Genomic DNA, 23,905 nt, shown 5'->3' with positions numbered 1-23,905 from the left:
CCAGTTGTACAGACTTTTTCTGTAGTTCTTTAGAGCCATCTATCTTCACCAAGTGGCAACTTTATAAATTTTGACTTATGGATAATGGGTACATAAGAAAGAATATGAGACCTATGAAAATTCAACATTATCTCCATTTCTCAGTTTACAGTAAAACATTGATTCTTCTGCTCCTCTAAAAATCAAATATTTTAAATATTTAAATAATGCTGTATTAAATATTAAATGAGTTGATTAAATATTTTAATATTTAAAATGCCTAGAATGTTAGCCACACTGGAAATAAATACAGCAGGCAGAAAGAGAAGAGGAAAAATAGATATTGCCTAAACTTTTTACAACTGTATGTCATTTTCGGCTTACCATTCCATAGCAGGCATATTGCCATTTTATTCTTTATGACTCAGAAAAACTGTAAGCTCAACTTGTACCTATGTATTTAAGTTCACAATTTTACGTTTTCCCTCTATCACTAGGTTATAAGTTGTGGGGACAAGGAACTGGCTGCCTCTTTAGTTTGGAGCTATAGGAAAAGCACATGATTTGAAGATGACACATAAGGATGGCTTCAGCAAATGATTAACCTCTCTGAGTCTAATTTTCTCATCTAAAAAATGGGGAAGGCGATCTGTGGTAAGGACTTCCAAAAACATATGTAAAGTACCTTCCACATAGTAGATGCTCAACATACAGTAGCTATCTCATTATTATAATTCCCTTTTAAAAATACTATTAACAGTGCTTAAATTATAGCTTTGCATATTCTGTAAATATTACTCACTGATAGGGTCAGAGGAAAAGACTGAATATCTAATATGGACGTTGTTTTTCCACAAATAACAGCAAAATCACAGTTATTATGTAAAATCATTCATTTCTTTTGTACTTAAAAACCCTGCACCAGAGATAAAAAAGGAGAACAGATTGAGACATTATACTGGACCATCACCAAGTATGTATGACTACAATGTACTCTGGTTTCCATGTTCTATATTACACACAGCGGAAAAGGCACACAGAGAAATCTAAGGACAGAAGAGCTGCATTTCTTTATGACCTTATTTGAAAGATAAACTCCTTGGGGAAATACAATTTATTCAGATTATCAAGACCCTGCTGTGCAAATCTACAGTCTGGGAGCACACTATGGAGATCAAAAAATATTTACTTTATTCTGTTGGGTATAAAAGCTTTTAATGAATGCATAATTAAGGCAAAAAAAAAGTGTATACAGCTTTAGAAATTCCACTGCTGAGCCAAGCCATTAATATCCAAGGCACCATACCCAGTTGCGATTCCACCTGTTTCATATTTGGATTACAACCTAGTTATAAATCAAGGTATTACATGACTACATGACCTGGTGCTGCAGAAAAGGACTGCACTCCAGGACTAGAGAAAGCAACATAAAGGGCTTTGTTGTGGATGTGTGGTGAAGGGCTGGCCCTTTGGAACATGTTGAAACAAACAAATAAACAAAACCCAAAGCCTGAGGAGGAACCAAGGAGGAAAAAAGTCATCATGCATATCAGGTACATAAAAGGACCTGTGAGTCTTCTCCATAGTATCTTAGATTAGGTTTGATAGGATAAAGTCTAAAAGTTATGGAAGAAAAAAATGAGCAATTCATTGACAATGCAGGCCAGATTATTTGTGATAGGATAAAATAATGTAAAACCAGATATAATTATTTGCATAAATGTATAGAGAGATATAGATACATTTATATACAAACAGATATATCTGGACAAGTGAATGCAACTATTTATTTATGAATCAATATAAATATGCATATGATACAATGCGATTAAACTAAAACAAAATATTAGCAGCAATTCAAAAATACAAGGAAGAAAAACCCAGCATGCTCTAATTCTTGGAGTCTTTGAAGGCCTATTTAAATACATTTGTGCTGTATAACAGAGGAATTCTACAATTAGGTTACTAGTACATTTTCATAATCAATTGTATGCATAATATCCACGGCTCATGAATAATTTTATATTGTTCCTTGGGAAAGTCCGTAGCAAGCTGGAAATCTCGTAGGATGGAAATGCAGAGACACAACCATCATCAACAACTAAATAATTCTGGCCCCAGTCATCACATGCTGCAAAATGCTATTGCAAAGTTTACTAAAGCTGCCTCAGCACATCAGGTGATTACCACTGAATTACAGACTATATAGAGGAAATTAATGTATACTTTTCTTTCTTTAATTGAAAACAGTCTATTTGGGCAACTGGGGCTTTCAAACTAAAATTTCAGTAATTACAAACCTTTTTTGAATGATGAGAGGCAAAATCAGGTTAAAAAAAAATTTGGAGAATACAGCCTAGACGCAATTACGATGTATTTCCTTACTTAGCTCTGCTATTCAAAGTCGACGTGCTAAAGATTAGCCCAATTCTGCAGAATTTCAATAATCCCTCAGTTATCCACATACGCTTTGTCTTAATGGTTATTATATACAAGAATAAAGATTCGTAAGGTTTTTTTTTGTTTCAAATCTGCATTGTTTTTGGCTTTTTACATTTTGGAAGCTATGAAGGATATATAATGGTAGTATTTTTATGTATTATACATAAAATTTTAGATATATTTAAACTAGGACCAATTCCAATTTATCTAAATGTTTTGGCACTTTCAAAATCTGAATATCAGTGGCTTAGGCTGGTAATTGATGTGAAGTGAGGTGGCAAGAACACCTAAAGCAGTGTTTCTCAAACTGCGGTCCCCAGACCAGTAACATCAGTATCACCTGGGAACTTGTTAGAGGATGCTCAGCCTCCTCCTCAGACCTGAATCAGAAATTCTACAGGTGGGGCCCAGCAGCCTGTTTTAACTAGCTATTCAGGTGATTTCCACAATGGTCAAGTTTAAGAACTCACACAGAGCCTGCATTTGAGTGAAGAAAGGAATGACTCTAACCTGCATAAATCTATTCTCGCAGCAGAACGAGATGTAGAGCCAGCCCCTCATCCCTGCCTCTGAAGGGGGTAAACATTATACTGAAGGTATGGGGCTGACTGCATGGTACCTGGAGCTGAACTAATGACACAGATAAGCAGTCACTTTCCAGGACCTGAGCACATGTCCCTCGAAATGCAGCAAGGAAAAAGTTGACAGCCTGCTCTAAAGGATATTTGTGGAGAGACAGTGAGAAAGGGGGTGAGGTAGATGTCTAGGAAGTAAAGACAGCTGGAGTGAGGCAAGCATGCAGACAGCAGTCTCCTAGTAAGAAATAACCTATATTTTTTTTCTGTTAAACAAATGCACTGCCTATATTTCACCTAGCCAGGCAACTCAGGGCACCATGCAACTATAATACAAAAAATTCCTATCATGGAAGCACATGTAGAAGGAACTCGAACATGCGTTTCTAAGCAAATATTAGAAAGATTTTTCCAATTTTTCCTTGAATTCTGTATATGAGGATAGGGTAAGATATGTTATTACCAGGAAGGGCACAGGAAACAATAAACCAAAACTCCCTATCTACAAAGCATCAATTTTGGAGTTCTCACTGTGGTGCAGTGGATTAAGAATCCGACTGCAGCAGCTCTGGTTGCTGCGGGGGCACAGGTTCCATCCCCAACCCCAGCACAGTGGGTTAAAGGATCTGGTGTTGCTGCCAACTGCAGCTCAGATTCAATCCCTGGCCAGGGAACTTCCATATGCAAGGGTGTGCCATAAAATTTTACATAAAAGTAATTTTTTTTTTTTACTATTTATTAAAGTATAATTTCAGTGTGATGTTTTCATTTATTAGAGGCAGGGAGAAAGCAATAGCCCATTTAATTATTTGTGACTTATTTTTTTTCTAAAACAATACATGTACTTCTACAAAAGCAAAGAGAAGTGGCCCAGAGGGGAAAAAAATACCTTTTACAGAATCTTTTACAGAATGGTTACTATTTCCAAAATTTTCAGGAATAGACTTATCCAGTATGCTATTGACTGGAAGTAGGTTGTAAAGTTTGTGACATTTCCAGGAATGAAAGAAGACAGGAGTGACAGGAGTGGGTAGGAAGGTACCTGCAGAGTAGGTAGAGAAATTCACAAGTGAAGCATCCCATTCTACTGGTTCTGGTTTTCAAGGTACCTACTGCATGTAGCATACTATGCTACAGGATACTTTGCATGCACTATCTTATGAACACTTCAACAGCCTTAAGGTGTACTCTGTGTATACAAGAGCATATCTGTATTTTACAGATGAGGTATATGGACAAAGAGGTTATGTTACTTACCCAAGATCACATAACTCCGGGACATGAATTTATATCACAGGGAGACAAATAAGTAAATCAACACAAATAATGTAGTGTGATTAGCACCCTGGATGACTGCCCATAATTAATGAAGAGGAGGGAAATCTAACTCCAACTATATGGATTGATCAGGCAGCTCTGGAGGAGGAGACAACACATGAGCAAAGTACTTGCAGGTTAAAGAGGAATTCATAAGGTGACGTAGTGAGGGAAGAATAATCCATGGAGAAGGAGGCTTCATACAAAGTGGTTTGGGTACAGGGAAATGCATGAAGCTCACAATGACTGTGGCAAACCATGTGGGCAGTAAATTGTTTTTTTTTTTTTTTTTTAAAGGCTAATGATATAGGAAGTTTCATAATTAAAATGGGAACTGTGAGCCACATTAAGGAGAATGAACCTTATTCTGAAGGCTATGGTGAACCACTGGTTAATGAATGATTTTAAGCGAGACTTTGATATAATCAGATTATTATTGTTTAAAAAATTAATCAAATACAATTTTTAAAAGTTTTTAAATATCAATTAACCAGAATTTTGGAGGAAGGATTGGAGTGAGGCAAGAACGAAGGCAGGTTCATTGGTTTCTTTAGTCCAGGAAATAAGGGGATTTGAATTAAGACAGTGGTATTCAAAATAGAGAAAACGAAAGATTTTAAAAGTTGAGGGAGTTCACCCAAAGCTCTGCCTACAGATATTTATAACAACTTGGTCATAATTGCCTAAACTTGAAGTGTACAAGATGTCTTCAGTAAGTGAAGGGTTAAGCAAATTGTAGTACATACATCCAGACAGTGGAATATTATGCAGCACTGAAAAAAATGAGCCATTGAGCCATGAAAAAATATGAAGAAAATTTAAATACCTCTTACTAAAGCAAAGGAAATAAATCTAAAAAGACTATATACTGAATAAATCCAACTACATGATGTCCTGGAAAATGTGGAGCTATGGAGACAGTAAAAGATCAGTGGTTGCCAGGGGTTGGGGGTACGGGAAGGAAGGATGAACAAGCAGAGTACAGAGGATTTTTAGGGCAGTAAGACTACTCTGTATATTATAATGGTAGATACATGACATTGTACATTAGTCCAAATCTACAAAATGTGTAACACCAAGGGTCACCCCCAATGTAAACTGCAGACTCTGGGTGCTAGTGATGTGTCAATGCAGGTTCATCAATTGTAACAAACTGATCATGGGGGAGGCTATTCATATGGGGGAGGGGGAAAGGCAGGCATATGGGAGGTCTTTGTATCTTCCTCTCAATTTTGTATGAACCTAAAACTGCTCTCTGTTTTTTTTAAAGGCTGCACCTCTGGCATATGGAAATTCCCAGGCTAGGGATCAAACTGAAGCTGCCGGCCTGCACTACACCCACAGAAACATCAGATCCAAGCCACATCTGAGAACTATACCACAGCTTTCAGAAATGTTAGATACTTAACCCACTGAGTGAGGCCAGGGATTGAACTCATATCTTCATGGACACTATGTCAGGTTCTTAACCCACTGAGCCACAATGGGAACTGCTAAAACTGCTTTTCAAAAACAGTGTCTTTAAAAACAAAAGGAGTAGAACTGAAAGGTTTTGGTGACAGTATACGTGTAGCTCAAGGAGATGGAATATTGTAGGATGACTCCTGGGCTTCTGGCTTGGGTTAATACTCAGAAAGGTCACGTGCCCACGGGATCTCCAAGAAGAAATGCTGACAAGGCAGTTGGCCTAGAGACAATAAAACATGCTATCCTTGGGTACCGTAAGAACAGGTCACAATCAGGAGACAAGAAGGAAAAAGGACAAGGTTAGAAACCTCGTCTGTAACAAGCAGCTCGGGATCCAGTTGTTTTGGGGCCAGAAAAATAATTTAGCTTATTCAGTATGGATTAGCTTTGGACAATAGGCAGGAAGCACATTTGAACATCTAGGAAAAATAATCCAGACCTGAACAATGTCAGTGACAATGAAGAAAAAGAGAAGAAGGTGTATTTGAGAACTACTTAAGAGGCTAAACCAATAAAATTTTGTGGGAACTCATGAGATCATGGAGCAGCATAATATTACCGTCCCTATAACATGATGGTCCTTAATAGAGGATCAGGTGCATGAGACTGGGTGATGATGAACTTGAGATGCACATGTGATGCCAAGTGGAAAGACTCTCTGAACACAGAGGTCAGAGCTCTGGAGAGAGGACTGGGACCCTCCACATGTGGATGAAACAGAGTGAGGGTGAGCAGAAGAGAGGGCCACCCATGTGGCACCACTGTACTCAGAGGGATGATCATGGCACTAATGGAAGAAGAGCTTGTAAAGGAAATGAAAAGAGGGAGGAGAACTAGAAGTCTTGAGACAACAGAGGTGTAAGAAAGAAAGACTGAAAAGACTACATACCAGAGTCAAAGACTGTAGAGTGGTCACATGAAGGGACCATAAAAAGCCCACTGCCTTTGACAATTTGGAGGCTTTGGTGCCCCTTGTTGAAACAGTTTTTGAGGAGTAATGAAGGCAGAGCACTGAGTTCAATAGGATTGAAAAATGAACAGAAGATAAGAAGTGCAGATACTATTACCAGTTTGGTAGTGAATGGAAGGATTGGGTTGTGGTAATGAGAGAAGAGAAGTTTCTCCTATCATACTGATTCTATTTTAAAAGGAAAGGAAGGAGTTTCTGCTGTGGTGCAGTGGGATAAGGATCCGGTGTTGCCACAGCTGCAGCTTGTATTCAATCCCTGGCCTGGGAACTTCCATATGCTGTGGGTGCGGTAAAAAGGAAACAAAACAATAGATAAATACATAAAAAGGAAAGGAAGGTGCCAGTGGAGAAGACATTGAAACCAAGGGACAAGAGGTATCTGATGCATCAAGTCGCTGCAAGATAGTTTAGCTGTAGCGAGCAGGGCAGACATTAACTATGGCAGAAATATTTGCAAGTGGAGGGTGGGAGGATGAATATCTTAAATGAAACATAGATTTTCTTTTAATGCCTCTAATTTCAAGTATTGATAATGGAATTAAGTGAGATTGATTTTGTTTGCTTTGTTTATTGATTCTGAACTCAAGCATTAATAAAACATTGGAAACATTTTATTTTCAAGAAAAACATGCTGAAAGTTATTTTAAAATTGCCCACTGAACAAGAGTTAGTTCAGAATAGGAATGACTAATATTAGAAAAATCCTTCAAGACAATCTTTCTTCCCTTGAAAAACTCACCAACAAGAAACAGTGAACCCAAGATTATCCACATAACAAATTAAAATGCCAAAATGACTTCCTTGGCCAGTCAGCGTATCTCGGGGCTCTCACTGACATCTTTTGCTGTGGGCTTAGGGAAGAAAAGCCAACAGAATAGCATATGAAAAAATTAACTGGAGTCCTAAAATGGCTACTAAAAAAACTTACATTTTAGAGCCAAATATTAATGATATTTGGCAAATATGATATTCAGGATCATCCATGCCAGATAGCAAATATCCATGATTAGACTAATTAGGAGTTGGATAGGATTTAGTAGGGCTGATATATTTCTACCCTTTTTAATCATTTTAACTGAATTTTTTAAAATACTAAAAGATTCAACTGTTTGTAATATACTTTCCAAAATTCATACTTTAACCTCCTCCCAATACAAGGGTATCAGCTATAGTGAACTATGGAATAGCACACAGTTAGTGTACTTGATTAGAGACATATTAAATATATATGCTGGTACAATCATTTGTCTTAGCTAATGTGGAAAAAAATAGCTCAGCAGTGGAGAAAAATGAGTGTAAGTTATAACTTCTCAACCTTGAAGATAAATTATTCTACTCAGAACACCCACTATATATTATGTATTTAGGAGATACTGCTAATTTAATAATTAAAATTATAATAATACATTGTTTGGAAGAGATAACCTCCTATAAGTCATTGTAATATTACTTAGTTTAAAAAATGATAACCGATTAAAATACTGTAAAACATGAAAGATTTCAGTGCCAAATGCAATCCCCATAGAAAGCGTTTTCAACACACACAAAAAAATTCTATTCAATGGGTAAAACTAATGAAAGACTGACTGATTAACATATTTTTTGCCCATAGTATAAAATTTCAATATTTAAGCAGGAAAAAAATTACTGAATGGATGCACCATTCATTCCCTCAATACATACTGCTGTGGACTAAACTATGTCCTTCCAAAATTATATGCTGAAGTTCTAAGCCCCAATGTGATGGTATTTGGATATGGGCCTTTGGGAGGCAGCTGGGTTTAGGTGAGGTCATGAGGGTGGGGCCCTCATGGTGGGATCAGCGTTCTCCTAAGAAGAGACATCGAAGAGCTTGCTGTGTTTCTCTGCTATGTGAGAACACAGACAGAAGGTTGCTGTCAGCAAGCCAGGAAAAGAGTCCTCACCAGTGCAGCACCTGGCCATGTTGGTTCCCTGGCCTTGGACTTACAGCCTCCAGAACTATGACAAATAAATATTTGTTTAAATCACCCAGTGTGGGAGTTCCCATTGTGGCTCAGAAGTAACAAACCTGACCAGTATTCATGAGGACGCATCCAGGTTCGATCCCTGGCCTCACTCAGTGCGTTAAGGATAAGACGTTGCCATGAGCTATGGTGTAGGTCACAGACTTGGCTTGGATCTAGCGTTGCTGTGTCTGTGGCGTAGGTGGGCAGCCATAGCCCCAATTCAACCCCTAGCCTGGGAACTTCCGTATGCCACAAGCTCAGCCCCAAAAAGCAAATAAATAAATAAATAAATAAATAAATAAATAAATCACCCAGTCTGTTATATTTTGCTATGGTAGCCTGAGCTGACCAATACACACACCAAGCTTTTGTGACTGGATGTGAGGGAGGGGTAAAATATAAAGAGGTATAAGACAGGCATGATCCCTGCCTTTAAGGGTCCCACAGAATAAGTGGGGTGGGTAAGACACTTTCCAGCCACATTAACCCATGAGAGAATTGATGCAAATGCAGCACTCAGATACTTTCTGCTTCTCTGAAGCTATTTCAAGGATCCAGTGCTTCCCAAAGTTAAAAGAGGAAAAATATTTTCTAAGTAAAAGAATATTAAAATCATCATTTATGGAAAAAACCCCAGGATACCCAGAATTCTTCCTAATACCCTCATGAGAGAATAACACTCTTTAAACCTCTGTACCTCCACTGAAGAGAGAAAATGACGAATTCTCACAGTAGCCCATTTAGTGTAAAACTAAATGAAGACAAGGGATGACTAATCAGCATCAGTCACAGAGGAGGGAGATTTGGGGCAGGAAGCCACTTCCTCCCTCCTGCTCCCTTTACCTTCTCAGCTTCCAAATGATTAATAGCAAGAATTTTGGCTTTGCTTTATAAGATGGTCCAAATGTGTACACTGTAAAGAAAGCAATGCTTTCAATTTAGGGAAATAATCTTTTATGCTTGTAAAAGCAGAAAACAAAACAAATGGAAAAAAAAAAAAAAAGACACCCCCTCCCTGTTTTCCTTACAGTGACAAAATGCTCTACCTAGAGCATTCCTGTCCCTTTCCTGTCACATCACAGTGGCACGTCTCCTCTTTCAGGTCACGTCTTCCCCATAAAAGTGCTAAACTAATGCCGCTTAATGACAAATTAATGTCCATGAATAAAAAATACACCTCTAATAGCATAGAGTAATTTGCCATTACAATATCATCATTGGACATGCCCCTGGTTTAATACGATGTATTTAATTCATAACCTAATGAGTGATATATAAAAAGAGGGAGATGAACCCTGCAATTACATTTATGTGAGTCTGTCACCTTATTTGTAAAACCTTAGAGTCATTTACATTCAAATTAGAACAAATGAGTGATTTCACAAAGTACGGTGATAAATGACCACAGCAGCCCAAGACAAAACTGTATTTCCTGTGAACACATTAACAGTTTCCTATTATTTGTTAAAAATTACAATGCATATTGCCCAGTGTGGTGTGAATAATGACTTTTTTACTGATTAGGTCACAAGACTAATATGTAGCAAAATAAATAATTTTTCTTTTCATTTTTTCTGATTTTTGCTTTAAATTAACTCCTGAGTTCTGGTGGATTCACACTGCCACCTGCTGCCTAGGAATAGATACTAAAAGTACATTCCTATCAAAAGGAGTTAATTTCACCACTTTGGTGGTCTTATTGAGAAAGTTGGGTGAGGGTTCTTTCTTTGTGTGTGTGTGTGTGTGTATGTGCGCGTGTTTTTTGTCTTTTTAGGGCTGTACCCGTGACATATGGAGGTTCCCAGGCTAGAGGCGAATCGGAGTTGTACCTGCTGGCCTACATCACAGACACAGCAACTCGGGATCCGAGCCTCGTCTGTGACCTACACCACAGCTCACAGCAATGGCAGATCCTTAACCCATTGAGTGAGACTGGGGAATCAAACCCCCATCCTCATGGGTACTAGTCGAGTTTATTAATCACTGAGCCACGATGGGAACTCTGGTTCTTTCCTGACAATATTTAAATTGCAGTTCATAATAAAGGCTGATACCTAGCAAACAAAAATAACACCTGCTAATCAAATAACAGGACGTACTATTTGCTATCTAGGGGACTACAGAATGTACGAACTATTTTTTTTGAAAGGTAACTACAAAAGAAGATATTTTCAGAAATTCATGTGTCTCTCCTCATGCATTACTTTCAGGGGGTACAACACAAAGTCCACTGGTCAGTACCCCTGATGTTATGACAGGGGAGGGTGAGGGAGGGTGGATGTGTGTGTTTCTGTGTCTTTTCCCTAATCCTGCCCCTTGGTGCAATCTGAAGGCAATGCCTGAAGGCTCTGCAGATCTCTGGGGCTCCTCATCACCTAGTCTTTCTTCTTGATGACAAATTCCAACATGAAAGGAAGGCCTCAGGGTCCAGAAAACAGCAGACTAGGAAAGGCATGGAGACTGGAGATGAGGCCAGGGTGGAACAGACCTGGCTACGGAGAGCAGGCTAAGGGTTCTCTAGGTGAAATGATGCTCCTGAATGATCATGAGGGGTGCCAGTGGAGGTTTTCAAATTGAATCAACATCCTAGTTCTGAATATAAGTTTCTCCATCTGTAAAAAGGAAAGAACACCCACCTGCCTTAATGGGTCACTTAGCAGAGCGGAAATGGGAATCCTTGTGCAAAACACTCAGTACAGACAGGCTCTCCATAAATACCTGTCCCCACTCCCACCCCAAGAAAGATAATGATGGCTCTGGCGACTATGGTTTGGCATGGATGGAAGCTAGAGAGGGAAGACCCTGCAGGAGAAAATTATGAACTCTTCTTAACTTACAGCCAATTATAGTGAGAGTCTAAAGAAGGGTAAGAAAATTAGAGACAGAGAAAAGACAAGAGCCTGAGAGATATTTGGGAGGTAGAATCAACCCAACGTGGTAACTGATTGGATACGGTAGTGAAGAAGGAGTTAGAGATTGTGTCCAATTTTCTGGACAACTAGTAGCTCAATAGCACTATCAACAGACAAAAGGGCAGGTCTTCTCATGCTACACTTGAAATGCCTATGTGATATTTAGATAGGCATGTTCAGAAGTTAATTTTTAAAAAGACTAGGAAATGAGTTCCTTCTGTGGCTCAGCAGGTTAAGAACCTGATGCAGTCTCTGTGAGGACTCAGGTTCAATTTCTGGCTTTGCTCAGTGGGTTAAGGATCCAGTGTTGCCGCAAACTTCAGCTTAGGTCACAGGTGCAGCTCAGATCTGATATGCTGTGGCTATGGCATAGGCCTGCAGCTGCACCTCTGATTCAATCTATAGCCCAGGAACTTCCATATGCCACAGGTGCAGCCAAAAAATTAAAAAAAGAGAAATAAAATAAAAATAAATAAAAAGGCTAGGAAAAATCAAACTTTGGAAAAACAAAGTAGATTCAAAACGTCTGTAATGTTTTTCTGAGGATAAACTAGTAGACACACATCCATAGGCCATTTCTCCTGAGAATGGTCTGCAGAGATTCCTTTACAGGATTTAATATAGTGAATCGCATTCATGTAAACATGCATACTCTGAAAAACAAGAAAATCTGTGCATTTTACTGGACCCATTTTAAACCCAAATATTGCTCTTTAATGAACTGATGCATCTTTCTGGTGAAACGTTTTTTAAAAAGCAACAGACAAGGAAGAGGAGTAGAAGGAGGAAAAGGGAAAGAAGCATTCACTTTTTATTGGGACTGAATCTCAGACAGCAGATAAGTCTGACAGGTCATACTTATTAATAATATATAATACGATCAGGCTACATTTCGTTGCAAAGCAAGTGAGAGAGGATGCAAACTCAGGAGTTACTTCTGAATCCTTCATCTTGGGATGATGGGCTATTGCCGCAGCCCCTTCCCCTTGTAGCCACCCCTCCCTACATCAATTTGCTGTTATCACCATCAGGCTACCAGTTAATCCCACCCACATGCACTAAGAATGTGTGTGTTCTCAATGAGGGATCTTTGAGAGGGCCTGGAGCCAAAAATGAATATGGGGAAGACCTCACAGTCTGGGAAGGGTAATTTGATGGTGGTCTTCACTGACACAGAGGGGCACTGCTCCTGTGCTATGGGGTCCCGGTCCTCAGTGGACTGCCAGAGGAAAAGCAAGAAAAAGGAGCCCCTACAGTGGCCTCAAAGTGTCCCTTCCCTGGGCTGGGGGCAGCAGCAGCAGCATCTAGGCATATGCAGAAGAGCTTTAGGTCAAGGCAAGAGCTTTGGGTCAAGGCAAGAACTCCCTGGGAGGCCCAGGGAGGCTTAGGGGGAAGCTCAGGAAGTGTCCACCAAGGCTTCTCCTAGCACATGCTTTTTTTTTTTTTTTTTTTTTTTTTTTGGTCTTTTCTAGGGTCACACCCAAGGCATATGGAAGTTCCCAGGCTAGGGGTCTAATCAATCAGAGCTGTAGCTGCCAGCCTATACCAGAGTCACAGCAACGTGGGATTTGAGCCGCGTCTGCAACCTACACCACAGCTCATGGCAATGCTGGATCCTTAACCCATTGAGCAAGGCCAGGGATCGAACCTGCAACCTCATGGTTCCTAGTCGGATTCGTTAACCACTGAGTCACAACGGTAACTCCTAGCACATGCTTCTTAATGGGCACTGGAGGACACAGGAGGTACAGAGCAGAGGTCTACCCTGCACAGCTCTGAAATGATGGTCATTTGAGAACAAAATGATGTATCTTAGGAAAATGGTTTCCCAACTCCTATTTGGGAAAAGTACTGAACAAGGGTGGAGAATATGTTAGCCTATGTTGATGGGTCATAACTTCTAAGTACATTTTAAGTGCTGGAGATTTTTTTAACAACAAAAAAATATTTTATGTACCCAGTAAAATGATTTCCTAGGAAATTAAAAATCAAGTGGGCAACAAAACTAAAATCTGTAAATAGATTGAATCAAAATATAAAAGCAGACTGACCCTTTCTGGAAATCTGATAATCCCCAAAGAGAGGCAGGGCATATATTTTTAAAAGACTGACATAATGAAAGTTTTTGCATATGTATGGTCTTAGTCCTCTTATAGTGAAAATTTTCTTTTCCAAGTTGGACATTTTGCAATATCACAGATAAAAAAGAAAAGTTATTTAAGAGAATGAAATGAAAACATATTGGGAGTTCCCATTCTGGCTCAGCAGGTTAAGGACCTAGTGTTGTCTCTGTGAGGATATAGGTTCGATCTCTAGCCTTGATCAGTGGGTTAAGGATCCCATGTTGCTGCAAGCTGTGATGGTGTAGGTCACAGATGTGGCTCAGATCTGGCACTGCCATGGCTGTGGCATAGGCTGGCAGCTGCAGCTCCAGTTCGATCCCTCCTGGGAACTTCCATATGCTGCAGATGCAGCCCTAAAAAAGAAAACAAACAAAAAAAAAAAGAAAACATATTGATGAAAAGAAAGTGAAAATTCCAACCACTGCTCAAGAAAACTAATAATAAATGAAACTGTCCATAAAACATATCTGTATTCAAACTACACTTTTCCCCAGCAAAAATAATGAACTGCAAGAATTAAATTCCAAAGTGCATACACGTCACCTGGTATCTCAAGAGATTCATTTGATGGGGTAGGGAAGAAACACATGTACTTCCAATGTTCACCTGGAATTCTCGTTTAGAGAAAATTATAGGTATAAGTATTCACATACATATCTGTATATACACACTATTTTAATATGCATCATGATAATCAGCACTATAATCAAACTTTTGTCAACACATATCATCGATTTTTACCTGCCATGGAAAAAGTGAATCAGGTGATGATGCTGAAAGCTCAAGTTGCAATATTTGATATAGAAATGTCAAATAAAAGTAATTTCAATTTCACAAGTCAAACACACACCTCTGAAGGCTTGTAACCTTTCTGTTATTCCCATTTGTTACAGGAAGAAAGGGATTAAAACAGCTTTCCCACATCACCCGACAATATCGGGGGGAAATGAAAGGAAAATAAGATAAAATTCGTTAAACATTTACTGTTAGATTAGGGATTCTGAGATAATGATAAAACTTTCATTTGCTGTATTTGAACTGCTCCGTAGGTGAACATTGCTGGCAGTCCTCTCACTACCTCCCTGGGAAGCAGTGGTTCCCATTTTCTGAGGTTGCCAGGAAGATGAAATAAGATGATATATGAGAAAGAGCTTTGGAAATGACCTAACGAGGAACAGAAGTAAAGACTGTGTTTAGAATTAGAGAAGGGATCAGGAAGAAAATAATTAGGCAGCAAAACAAATAGGATGTTTCTCCTTGTTAATAACATGTCATGTGCCACAAGGATAGTAGAATTCAATTGTGTAGATTTATTATTTTTTAAAATTTATTTTCACCATTGTTTTAACGCTATAAGAAATGCAAATTTAAAAACTACACCAGGAGTTCCCATTGTGGCTCAGTAGGTTATGAACCTAACAAGTATCCATGAGGATGCAGGTTCGATCCCTGGCCTCACTCAGTGGGTTAAGGATCCACCGTTGCCCTGAGCTGTGGAGTAGGTCGAATACTCGGCAGGGATCCAGAGTTGCTATGGCTGTGGCTGTGGCTGGCAGCTGCAGCTCCAATTCAGTCCCTAGCCTGGGAACTTCCATATGCCATAAGTACAGCCATAAAAAAAGAAACAAAACAAAACAAAGCCATACCAGTGGAGGAAATGGAAGGATATAGGGGATTAGTACTTAATTATGCAAAATAAGAGACTTACAGCCAGGCTTTCTCCCTAAGATGTCCCATGTCTTACTATTGAACCCAAGAGGTTTCATCCAATAAGGAAAAAAAGGTCTTTGGAATCAGAAAGGCCTATCACTCATCAGTTCTGTCACCCAAGGCAAGCTGAGTATATTTCGAAGCTTTGAATTTATTTATTTATTTATTTTTTGCCTATAAAAATGTGCAATGTTGTTATGAGGACCAAACATGAAGCATCAGTGAGCACACAGCAGGTGCTCAGGAGGTGGGAGTTTTCTTCTCCTTCCCCCTTGCAGAGCCTTTCCTGAAACCCTTGCAAATCAGGGCAAGAATGCATAGATCACTCATCATTTCTCCAGCAATTATTGCCTGGGAAGTTCATGCAGCAATTAATTATGTATGACTTTGTGATATGTTAGCTACTGCTACTGAAGTCTTTCTTTTTTTTTTTTTTAGGGGCTAAAATCGGAGGTGGAGCTGCCAGCCTACATCACAGCCACAGCAACTCCAGATCGGAGCTGTGTCTGTAACCTATGCCACAGCTCATGGTAACACCATATCCTTAACCCACTGAGCGAGGCCAGGGATCAAACCCATATCCTTATGGATACTAGTTGGGTTCACAAACCATTGAGCCACAAGAGGAACTCTCGTTACTAAAGTCTTAAATGACTATGCAACCAAATAGCAACTGCTTCAAAAAAAGAGTCTTCCCAGCCTCACCTCCCAGGGCCCTAGCAGTGAACCCTGTGTGTGGTTGTTGAGTTCCTCTGCCTCCCAAGGGCAGTGGGAACCTGGGGTGGGCAGGAAGAGTCGGGGACACGAGAGCTGCAGCTGCCTTCCTAGGAGCCTCTGGGCTTGTGTTCTGGAGAAACTCCACCACCAAAGGCCACATCTCCTACCTCCTGACCCCCCACCCCCATTTTACCTGTCACTGGGCTCCAGTCCATGAAGTACTGCAGGGAGAAGGGAAGCGCAGGGCATATTAACAGGATGTAAGCTCACATACCTGGATGAGATAGTGGGAACATAAATTGAGAAGCTCCAACAGCTGTAGGTGACTGCCAGCTGCTAGCACATCCTGGATCACGCCTGGCTCCAACAAAATCTGTTGTTTTTTTTTTAATAAAAAGAAATGATCAGTTACTTTAAAATTAATTCTTGCTTAACATGCAAATATACTGTATTTAAATTGCTGCTTAACATCCTACATCTGAATTAATACCGTTCCTTATTATGGAAGTCAGTTCTTTTTTTCTATTCTGATTAACGAGCTGTGGCCCTCACTATAACAGCTGAGTTCTCATTTCCAACACTCATTTCTTGTGGATAAGGGCTTCACCCTTTTTAAAAAAAAATTTTTTTTTGGCCACATCCATGGCACGTAGAAGTTCCCAGGCCAGGGTTTGAACTGTTAGGGGACCATTGACTAGAACTGCCCACTTTGGACAAGCACAACAATAGCCACTTGCAGGAGTTGTCTCACAGCAGGAGGCCCTGATAAGCAACAGGTGCTGCCCTGAAGACTAACCAGGAGGATTTGGGAAGATCCACTGGGATGGAGGAGACAACCAACCTCCCAGAATCCTTGGCGATGGAATCCATCTGGGCTAAGAGATGCACAGGCCACCAAGAAGGACCTTGAGTCAGACCAAGTACCAGCCAAGAAAGATGATTGGCCAGAGACAACCCAAAAATTAACCCCATTCCCATAAAATTGGAGACCGCGAGCCACATGGCAGAGCAATTCTCCTGGGCTCCCTGACCCTCCTGCTCTCTGCCCTGGAGTCCCTTCCCAATAAAGTCTCTTGCTTTGTCAGCACTTATGTCTCCTCGGACAATTCATTTATGAGTATTAGGTAAGAGCCCACTCTCGGGCCCACGAAGAGGTCCCCCTTCCTGCAACCATGGCAGTGACCTGAGCCACAGCAGTGATGACGCCGGATCCTTAACCTGCTGAATCACCAGAGAATTCCTAAGGCTCTGTACTTACCCACTTGTTGTAGAAGGATGTGAACGTTTGCAAAGAAAAATATAATAGTCTTAAAATTCAGTTTGTGATAAATATCTTATAAATACAAAAGAACTGAATTTTAGTTTTTCAAAGTATATTTCAGAATGTTGTTCTGTCGTAAATCATAGAAACAGTATGGCTGACAGGTATTTCAGGGAAAGGGGGCGTACATTTCTCCTTGAAATATGAGATCAGAGGTGGATATTACTCATTTTACTTCTAAGTCCAACAACAGTAAACTTCGACCATACACTCATTTTTTTTTTCCTTCTCAATCTCAGGTTCTCTAATCCATTCTGTTTCAAAGAAAAGATGTAGCAATAACATTTTAAGAATATAAATGCATCACAGAGAAACAAAACTTCCCAAATATATTGGTGACATCAATTCTTCATTTTTCCTAGTTGGGGTCCAACTTTGTGCCTACTGCTGCCAGCTCCTGAGCTGGGGAACAGGGCTGGAGAAAAACATACAACCACCTTGACTAAGTTCACTTTCCTCGAAAGACTACCAGGCACAAAGAGGTCTTCAGTGCTGCTCCCATCATCCTAATGCATTTCCCGAGCCCAGTGGTTCCTAAAGTCTAGCCTCTGCACCAGCAGCATCAGCATCACCTGGGAGCCTGTGAACACTGCAAATTCTTGGGCACTTCCTCAGACCTAACTGAATCAGAAACTTTCAGGGTGAAGCCCAGCAACTGGTATTTTAACACTACCCCTTTTCCCCGGCCTGTGCTTCTGACGTACATGGAAACCTGAGAAACACTGACATGGTCAGTTTGCTTTCCCACTCAACTCCCTCTCGCATGTTCCCTTTTCCTTAAGCCTCCACCTCCTCCTCTCTCTCTTTTCTTTGATCTCATGATCTTCCAAAGGCTCCCACCACCAAATCTACCGTTCCACCTTCCTGTACCTGTATCAGCACATTTTACTTTCCTCAGCACCTCACTTGTGCACTAGATCCCATCCCCCCATTCCCATTTTGTTCTCCCTCGTTCCTGCATCATTATCTGTTCCATTTCACTGGGTGGTAATTCCCATCAGCATACAAATATGCCCTTATGGCTCATGAGACATAAAAATCCCCTCCCTTCACCCCTCAGATCCCTCCAGGCTCCCCCTTCATAACCAAGTTCCTCAGGAAAGTTGTCCATATAAAACACTGCTATTTGCTCTACACTGCTCTCTCTCAAACCCACTCCTGCTGCGTTTTGTTCCCATCATTCCTCTAAAAATGCTCTCGTCAAGGTCACCAGTGGCCTCTGATTCCAAATTTCTCGGTATTTAATCTTACTCCAGCCGGCAGCAGTTAGCAGAGTTGATCGCTCTTCTGGAGTGATTTCTTCCCTGGTCTCTAGCACAACACTCTCTCTCTCTTAGTTTCTTCTACTTCAATAATCAGCCGCTTTCCAACTCCTTCCACTCTGTAAGCTTTGAGATGCCCAGAGCTCAGTTCCCAGATCTCTTCTTTCCTCTCTCTACTTATTCCATGGATGACCTCATGTAATCCCATGGCTATACAACAATCCATACAAATTTGATTACACTCAAATTTGCTTCATTAGCCCCAACCTCATCCTTGAACCCCAGACTCTGATAGCCAACCGCCCCTTCCACATCATCACTTGGATGTCTAAAGGGCAGCTCCAGCTGAACATGCCCCAAACTCTACTGTTCACTCTCCACCAACCTCCAAATCTGCTCCCATTCCAACCCTACCATTTTAGCAAACAGCAACTCTCAGTTATTTACACCAAAACCTGAGTCATTCTTGAAGCCTCTTATTTTCCTCATATCTCACATCCAGATCCATCAGCTATTCCTGTTGGTTCTATCTTCAAAAGAGTGTAGAACCCAAAATATTCTCAGTACTACCTCCACCATTGTCCCTCTAGTCCAATCCGCTGTCCTCCTAGACTATTATACCCTCCTAACTAGTTGAACTGCTTTCTCCTTTGCCTCCCCACACTGTTTTTAATAGTACCAATCAAATGGGTCCTTTAAAAACATAAATGAAGTTATGTCATTCCTTTATTCAGAACTCTCCAATGACTTCTTATCTCACTGAAAAAAAAAAAATCCAAAGTCTTCACTATCCCATAAAAGGTTCTTTGAACCCACTGAGCACCTTAGTGTTTACATCCAGCTGTTCTCTCTGCCTGGACAGTCTTCCTCAAGACATCAGGGTGGCTCACTCCCTAATGTCCTTCAGACCTCTGCCCAGATATCACCTTACCTGAGAAGCTTTCTCTGCCCATCCAATGTTAAACAGTACCCCACACCCCATCACCCTTATTCCCTATCTCCTCACTTTGCTTTATTTTCCTTCATAGCACTTACCACCTCTCAACACAGTACATATCTATTTGTCTATTGGATGATTTTCTACTCACTAGGATGTAAGATTCAGCAGAGTAGGGACTTGGTCCATTTTGTGTCACCAGCACTTAGAACAATGCCAAACAAAAAAGCTTTCACTTAATATTGATGGTTTATCATATAATACTTCATTGACAAATTACCTTATCTCTAGGTAGATTTTTAAGTTCAGAATTAATTTAATTAATGAGCCTAGCATGAGAGGAAAGAGGTAAAAGGACTACAAATTTTATTTCTGAACTATTAAAGAAGTGAAAAAGTTAATAAGCACATGTGCCAGAAATGCCAACATTAATCTTTTTCTGAAAACTCTCTACAGCTCCTTTCTTGTCTAGTCAGAAGGAGAGACTGGAATTTCTCCAGCTCCTCAAGGAGAGAGGCTTTGACTGACATTCAGGAAATTATTGCAGCTCTCATCACAGTAGCGTATTCTTGCAGAAGAGGCATGGCCTAAGGCACGGAATGGGGAATAGATGGATTAGAAAGGTTAGTCTTAGCCTTTAAATCCTGTCAGTTGCGCTTATTTCACACAACTGGCATTCATGATAACCTCCAAGGCTCAGTGATGCCAAACACAAAGACAGATATCACAGAGAGACAAGTGGAATACTCCACAGCACGTGTAACGTGTCCAGCAGGCTCACCTGGAGAAACCTCACAAGAGAAACCCATACTGGCGCTGTTCCTATCTTTGTTTATTGGTTTCGTTCTGTAGTTTTTTCCCTTCTCTCATTACAGCATAGGTTTACCTAAAAGATGCTTTAGCACAGAAAATCTCTACATGCTTTTATAGGGCATAGTTTGAAAAAAACCAAAAAAACAAAACCCACCAGGAAAGCTGGGTCTCACTTATGGAAATAGAACCAGCATTCCTCAGCTCCACTTACAGTAGAGTCTTTTAAATTCCACTATGTTGGAGTTCCCGTCGTGGCGCAGTGGTTAACGAATCCGACTAGGAACCATGAGGTTGCGGGTTCGGTCCCTGCCCTTGCTCAGTGGGTTAACGATCCGGCGTTGCCGTGAGCTGTGGTGTAGGTTGCAGACGTGGCTCGGATCCCTTGCTGTGGCTCTGGCGTAGGCTGGTGGCTACAGCTCCGATTCAACCCCTAGCCTGGGAACCTCCATATGCCGCGGGAGCGGCCCAAGAAATAGCAACAACAACAACAAAAAAAAAAAAAATAATAATTCCACTATGTTAATCTTTGATGACTGGTGGTCCTTGACACATTTTCCCAGAGAATTTGTATTTGTGTTTGGGTAGGAAAACAAAGCTTCCATCTCCTCATGATTTATAGTATGGTGAATCTGTCCATCAGCCACTTAGAACTGTGTGAAAATGGGCCGCTTAGAAGAACTGAGTGGAAATGGCCCCTGGCACTCAGATGTGCCAGTTTATGGAAGACAACTGAGACTGCTAAATTTAGGCGCTGCAGAGCCCATCTTCATTACCTTTGGGCCTTTCAAAAATGTATACCCATCCACGTCTAGTCTGGCACCCAAAGCAGGACAGACAGGAGGAAAGAGCACCCCAGGACCACCCACAGGAGGGAAAGGTGTACCCTGAGAGTTCAGAGCACCGAGTGGTGCAGGGGAGCTTGACACATCTAGTCATTCATCAAACTGGAGGAGCTTAGCTCAGAGGAGGCATCAACAGTGGACAAAACAAATGTCTAAATAACAAAAGAGATCAAGAAATGCAGGATGCATAAAGCTAAGTGGTCTAGAAAGCAGAGGCAAAGGTGAAAACCACCAAAGCCACCAAACTGGGCTAGGTATCATCTCTTTCCTAGATGTCGCTCACCTGCTTGGGTTGAGTCAGAGCCGGGGGCATCTTGAGATTAGATGGAACAGTTCTGATGTAATCTCAGGTGGGGCACAAGTGCCTCCTGCTCACAGGCCATCTGAATGGAATCTGGTCCCCCAGCCACCCATTACACCTGACCTCCAGGTAACAGAATACAGGAGGCTGAACTTGAGAGAGGGAAGCTGGACAGTACTAGCTGGGAAGGTGACAATATCATTACAAACGCTTTCTTGCAGCAGTGGCAAGCTAGGCCATGTGAACTGAGGAACAGTCCACAGCTGGCCTCTACCCCAAATGCTGAGACTCTGCACTCATTTCGATCCACTGAGGATAAGAACTGGCCAGGAGCTATGGTCAGGGTGATACTTGGGGGGCATGACAAAGTAATAGAAGTAAAAGCTACAATTGCAGTTGAAGAGAGTGGCTCTAAAGATACCTATGAGAGTTACTACATCAGAATTCCGTCCTGAAGGGGGCCAGCTGCCCTGATGGAAGGAGGTACTCTTGAACACTCCGTCCAAACATGGCCTCTGCCCACCAGTCCAAGAAGGGTTGAATCTGTACAACCCTAGTGAAGGTCTCCCAGACTGGAGTAAGACTGGGGCACCTGGTCCCAGCAATATCCTCAGGCAGAACACAAGACCAGACACTCATGAAAGAGGAGTATAGGAGGTGAGGTGAGATCCTGCATCTGGTACCACTAGATGGGCCATCTCCCCATCTCCTCACCTGACCAGACTACGGGAGGGCAGGGCTTGGACTGATAGCACACAGACTCCAAGGCGTTCCTGCCTTTCCTTCTTCAGCTCCTTCTGACCAATCCATCCATCCTTTTAAATCTCCTCCTTGTTCTTTTTCTTCTATTTTCCCTCTCACTTTGACTTTGCTACTTACATTAGCTGCTGGTATGGACTGTCTTTAATAGCCATGGAAATGCTCACTGTGATTTTTTTTCCCTCTGCTTTATGAACAGGTGAGTTGGCATCTCCAGAAAATGTTGTATCTCAGGTCTTCAAAGCTATCATCCTCCTTTCTTGCTTTAGGAGATCTTTTAATTACTTACTTTTGCATCTGTGGACTAAGTAGCCAGAAGGAATTGAACTTGTTAAAGCCAGACAATGAAGGTCTTTACCAAACGTACAACTGTGCACACAGGAACACAAGCACTTTTGAAAGCTCTAGTGGAAGTGCAAATTGGTTGTACCCTAAGGCTATTTATAAGAATAAATAAGAACATTTATTATCCTTTATACTTTGTTTCTTTAAGATTTTTTTCTGTATGATATAGCAAAAGTGGCAAATTATCACATTTTTGTACTTATAAACCAAAAAAGTCAATTGAATACAGCAACATAAATAGCTTTTAAATGATCAAGATACATAAAACCCTTTGCATAAAGTTCTTCAAGAGTCTTATAGACAGACTACGAATCATAAGATCTAGCAGTGAGTAATTGCCATCAATTTAGTTTCATTTCAAAACCATTACACTAAGGATTTTTTTAACCACCAGGTGGCGCCCATGTTTAAAGGAAAAGAATTTTCTAAATTACTCATGTACTGCATCTTTATTACAGACAACTTATTTTTAAGGAAGAAAGAAGCAATTCAAATAAGTATAATAAAACATATGAATTCTACTTTACAGGTGTCTCTATAATTTTTGGTAATGTTCATAAATATTTCTGTTGAACTGTTTGTTCTGAGTGACTCTGATTAGAATTCAGTAGTTCTCCATTAATGAGGCCCCAATTTATGAATATAGTTCAAACCTTTTGTCTTTCTTTTCAGAAACTCTCATGATATGGCCTCAACCTACTGTATAAAACTTATTTCCAACTCTGCAACCTTATGGCCCCTTTGTTAAAGCCAATAGCCCAATGTTACCCACATAAAAGGCCATACATTTTTCTCCATCTTGAATGCCCTCCTTCTAACTTCTACAATCTCTATATATCAAAAATCCTGTTACTCAACATATTATTGGAAGTCCTAGCCACAGCAATCAGACAAACAAAAGAAATTAAAGGCATCCAAATAGGAAGAGAAGAGGTAAAACTGTCACTATATGCAGATGACATGACACTATACATAGAAAACCCTAAGGACTCAACCCAAAAACTACTTGAACTTATCAACAAATTCAGCAAAGTAGCAGGATATAAGATTAACATTCAGAAATCAGTCAGATTTCTGTACACTAACAATGAAATATTAGAAAAGGAATACAGAAATACAATACCT

The 23,905-nt window shown here is 40.5% G+C and overlaps 1 protein-coding gene across 24 annotated transcripts in view; it reads right to left on the bottom strand.

The window, feature by feature from the left end:
- Positions 1 to 23,905, bottom strand: part of KLHL32 (kelch like family member 32) — a 228,515-nt gene that overhangs the window by 82,629 nt on the left and 121,981 nt on the right. For 21 of the 24 annotated variants that reach the window (XM_003480291.3, XM_021073289.1, XM_021073272.1 and 18 more), the window contains one exon: positions 16,475 to 16,573. The exons of 2 other annotated variants lie outside the window; for them this stretch is intronic. In XM_003480291.3, coding sequence (XP_003480339.2) covers positions 16,475 to 16,573 — 99 coding nt within the window. Of the gene's footprint in view, positions 1 to 16,474; positions 16,574 to 23,905 lie in introns of those variants that run through there. One more of the 24 variants, XM_021073308.1, reaches the window with a different exon arrangement.

Source organism: Sus scrofa, chromosome 1 (assembly GCF_000003025.6).
Source record: "Sus scrofa isolate TJ Tabasco breed Duroc chromosome 1, Sscrofa11.1, whole genome shotgun sequence".
Taxonomy (NCBI): Eukaryota; Metazoa; Chordata; class Mammalia; order Artiodactyla; family Suidae; genus Sus; species Sus scrofa.
Note: the sequence above shows the minus strand (reverse complement) of the source record. Positions and strands in the feature narration are given on the sequence as shown.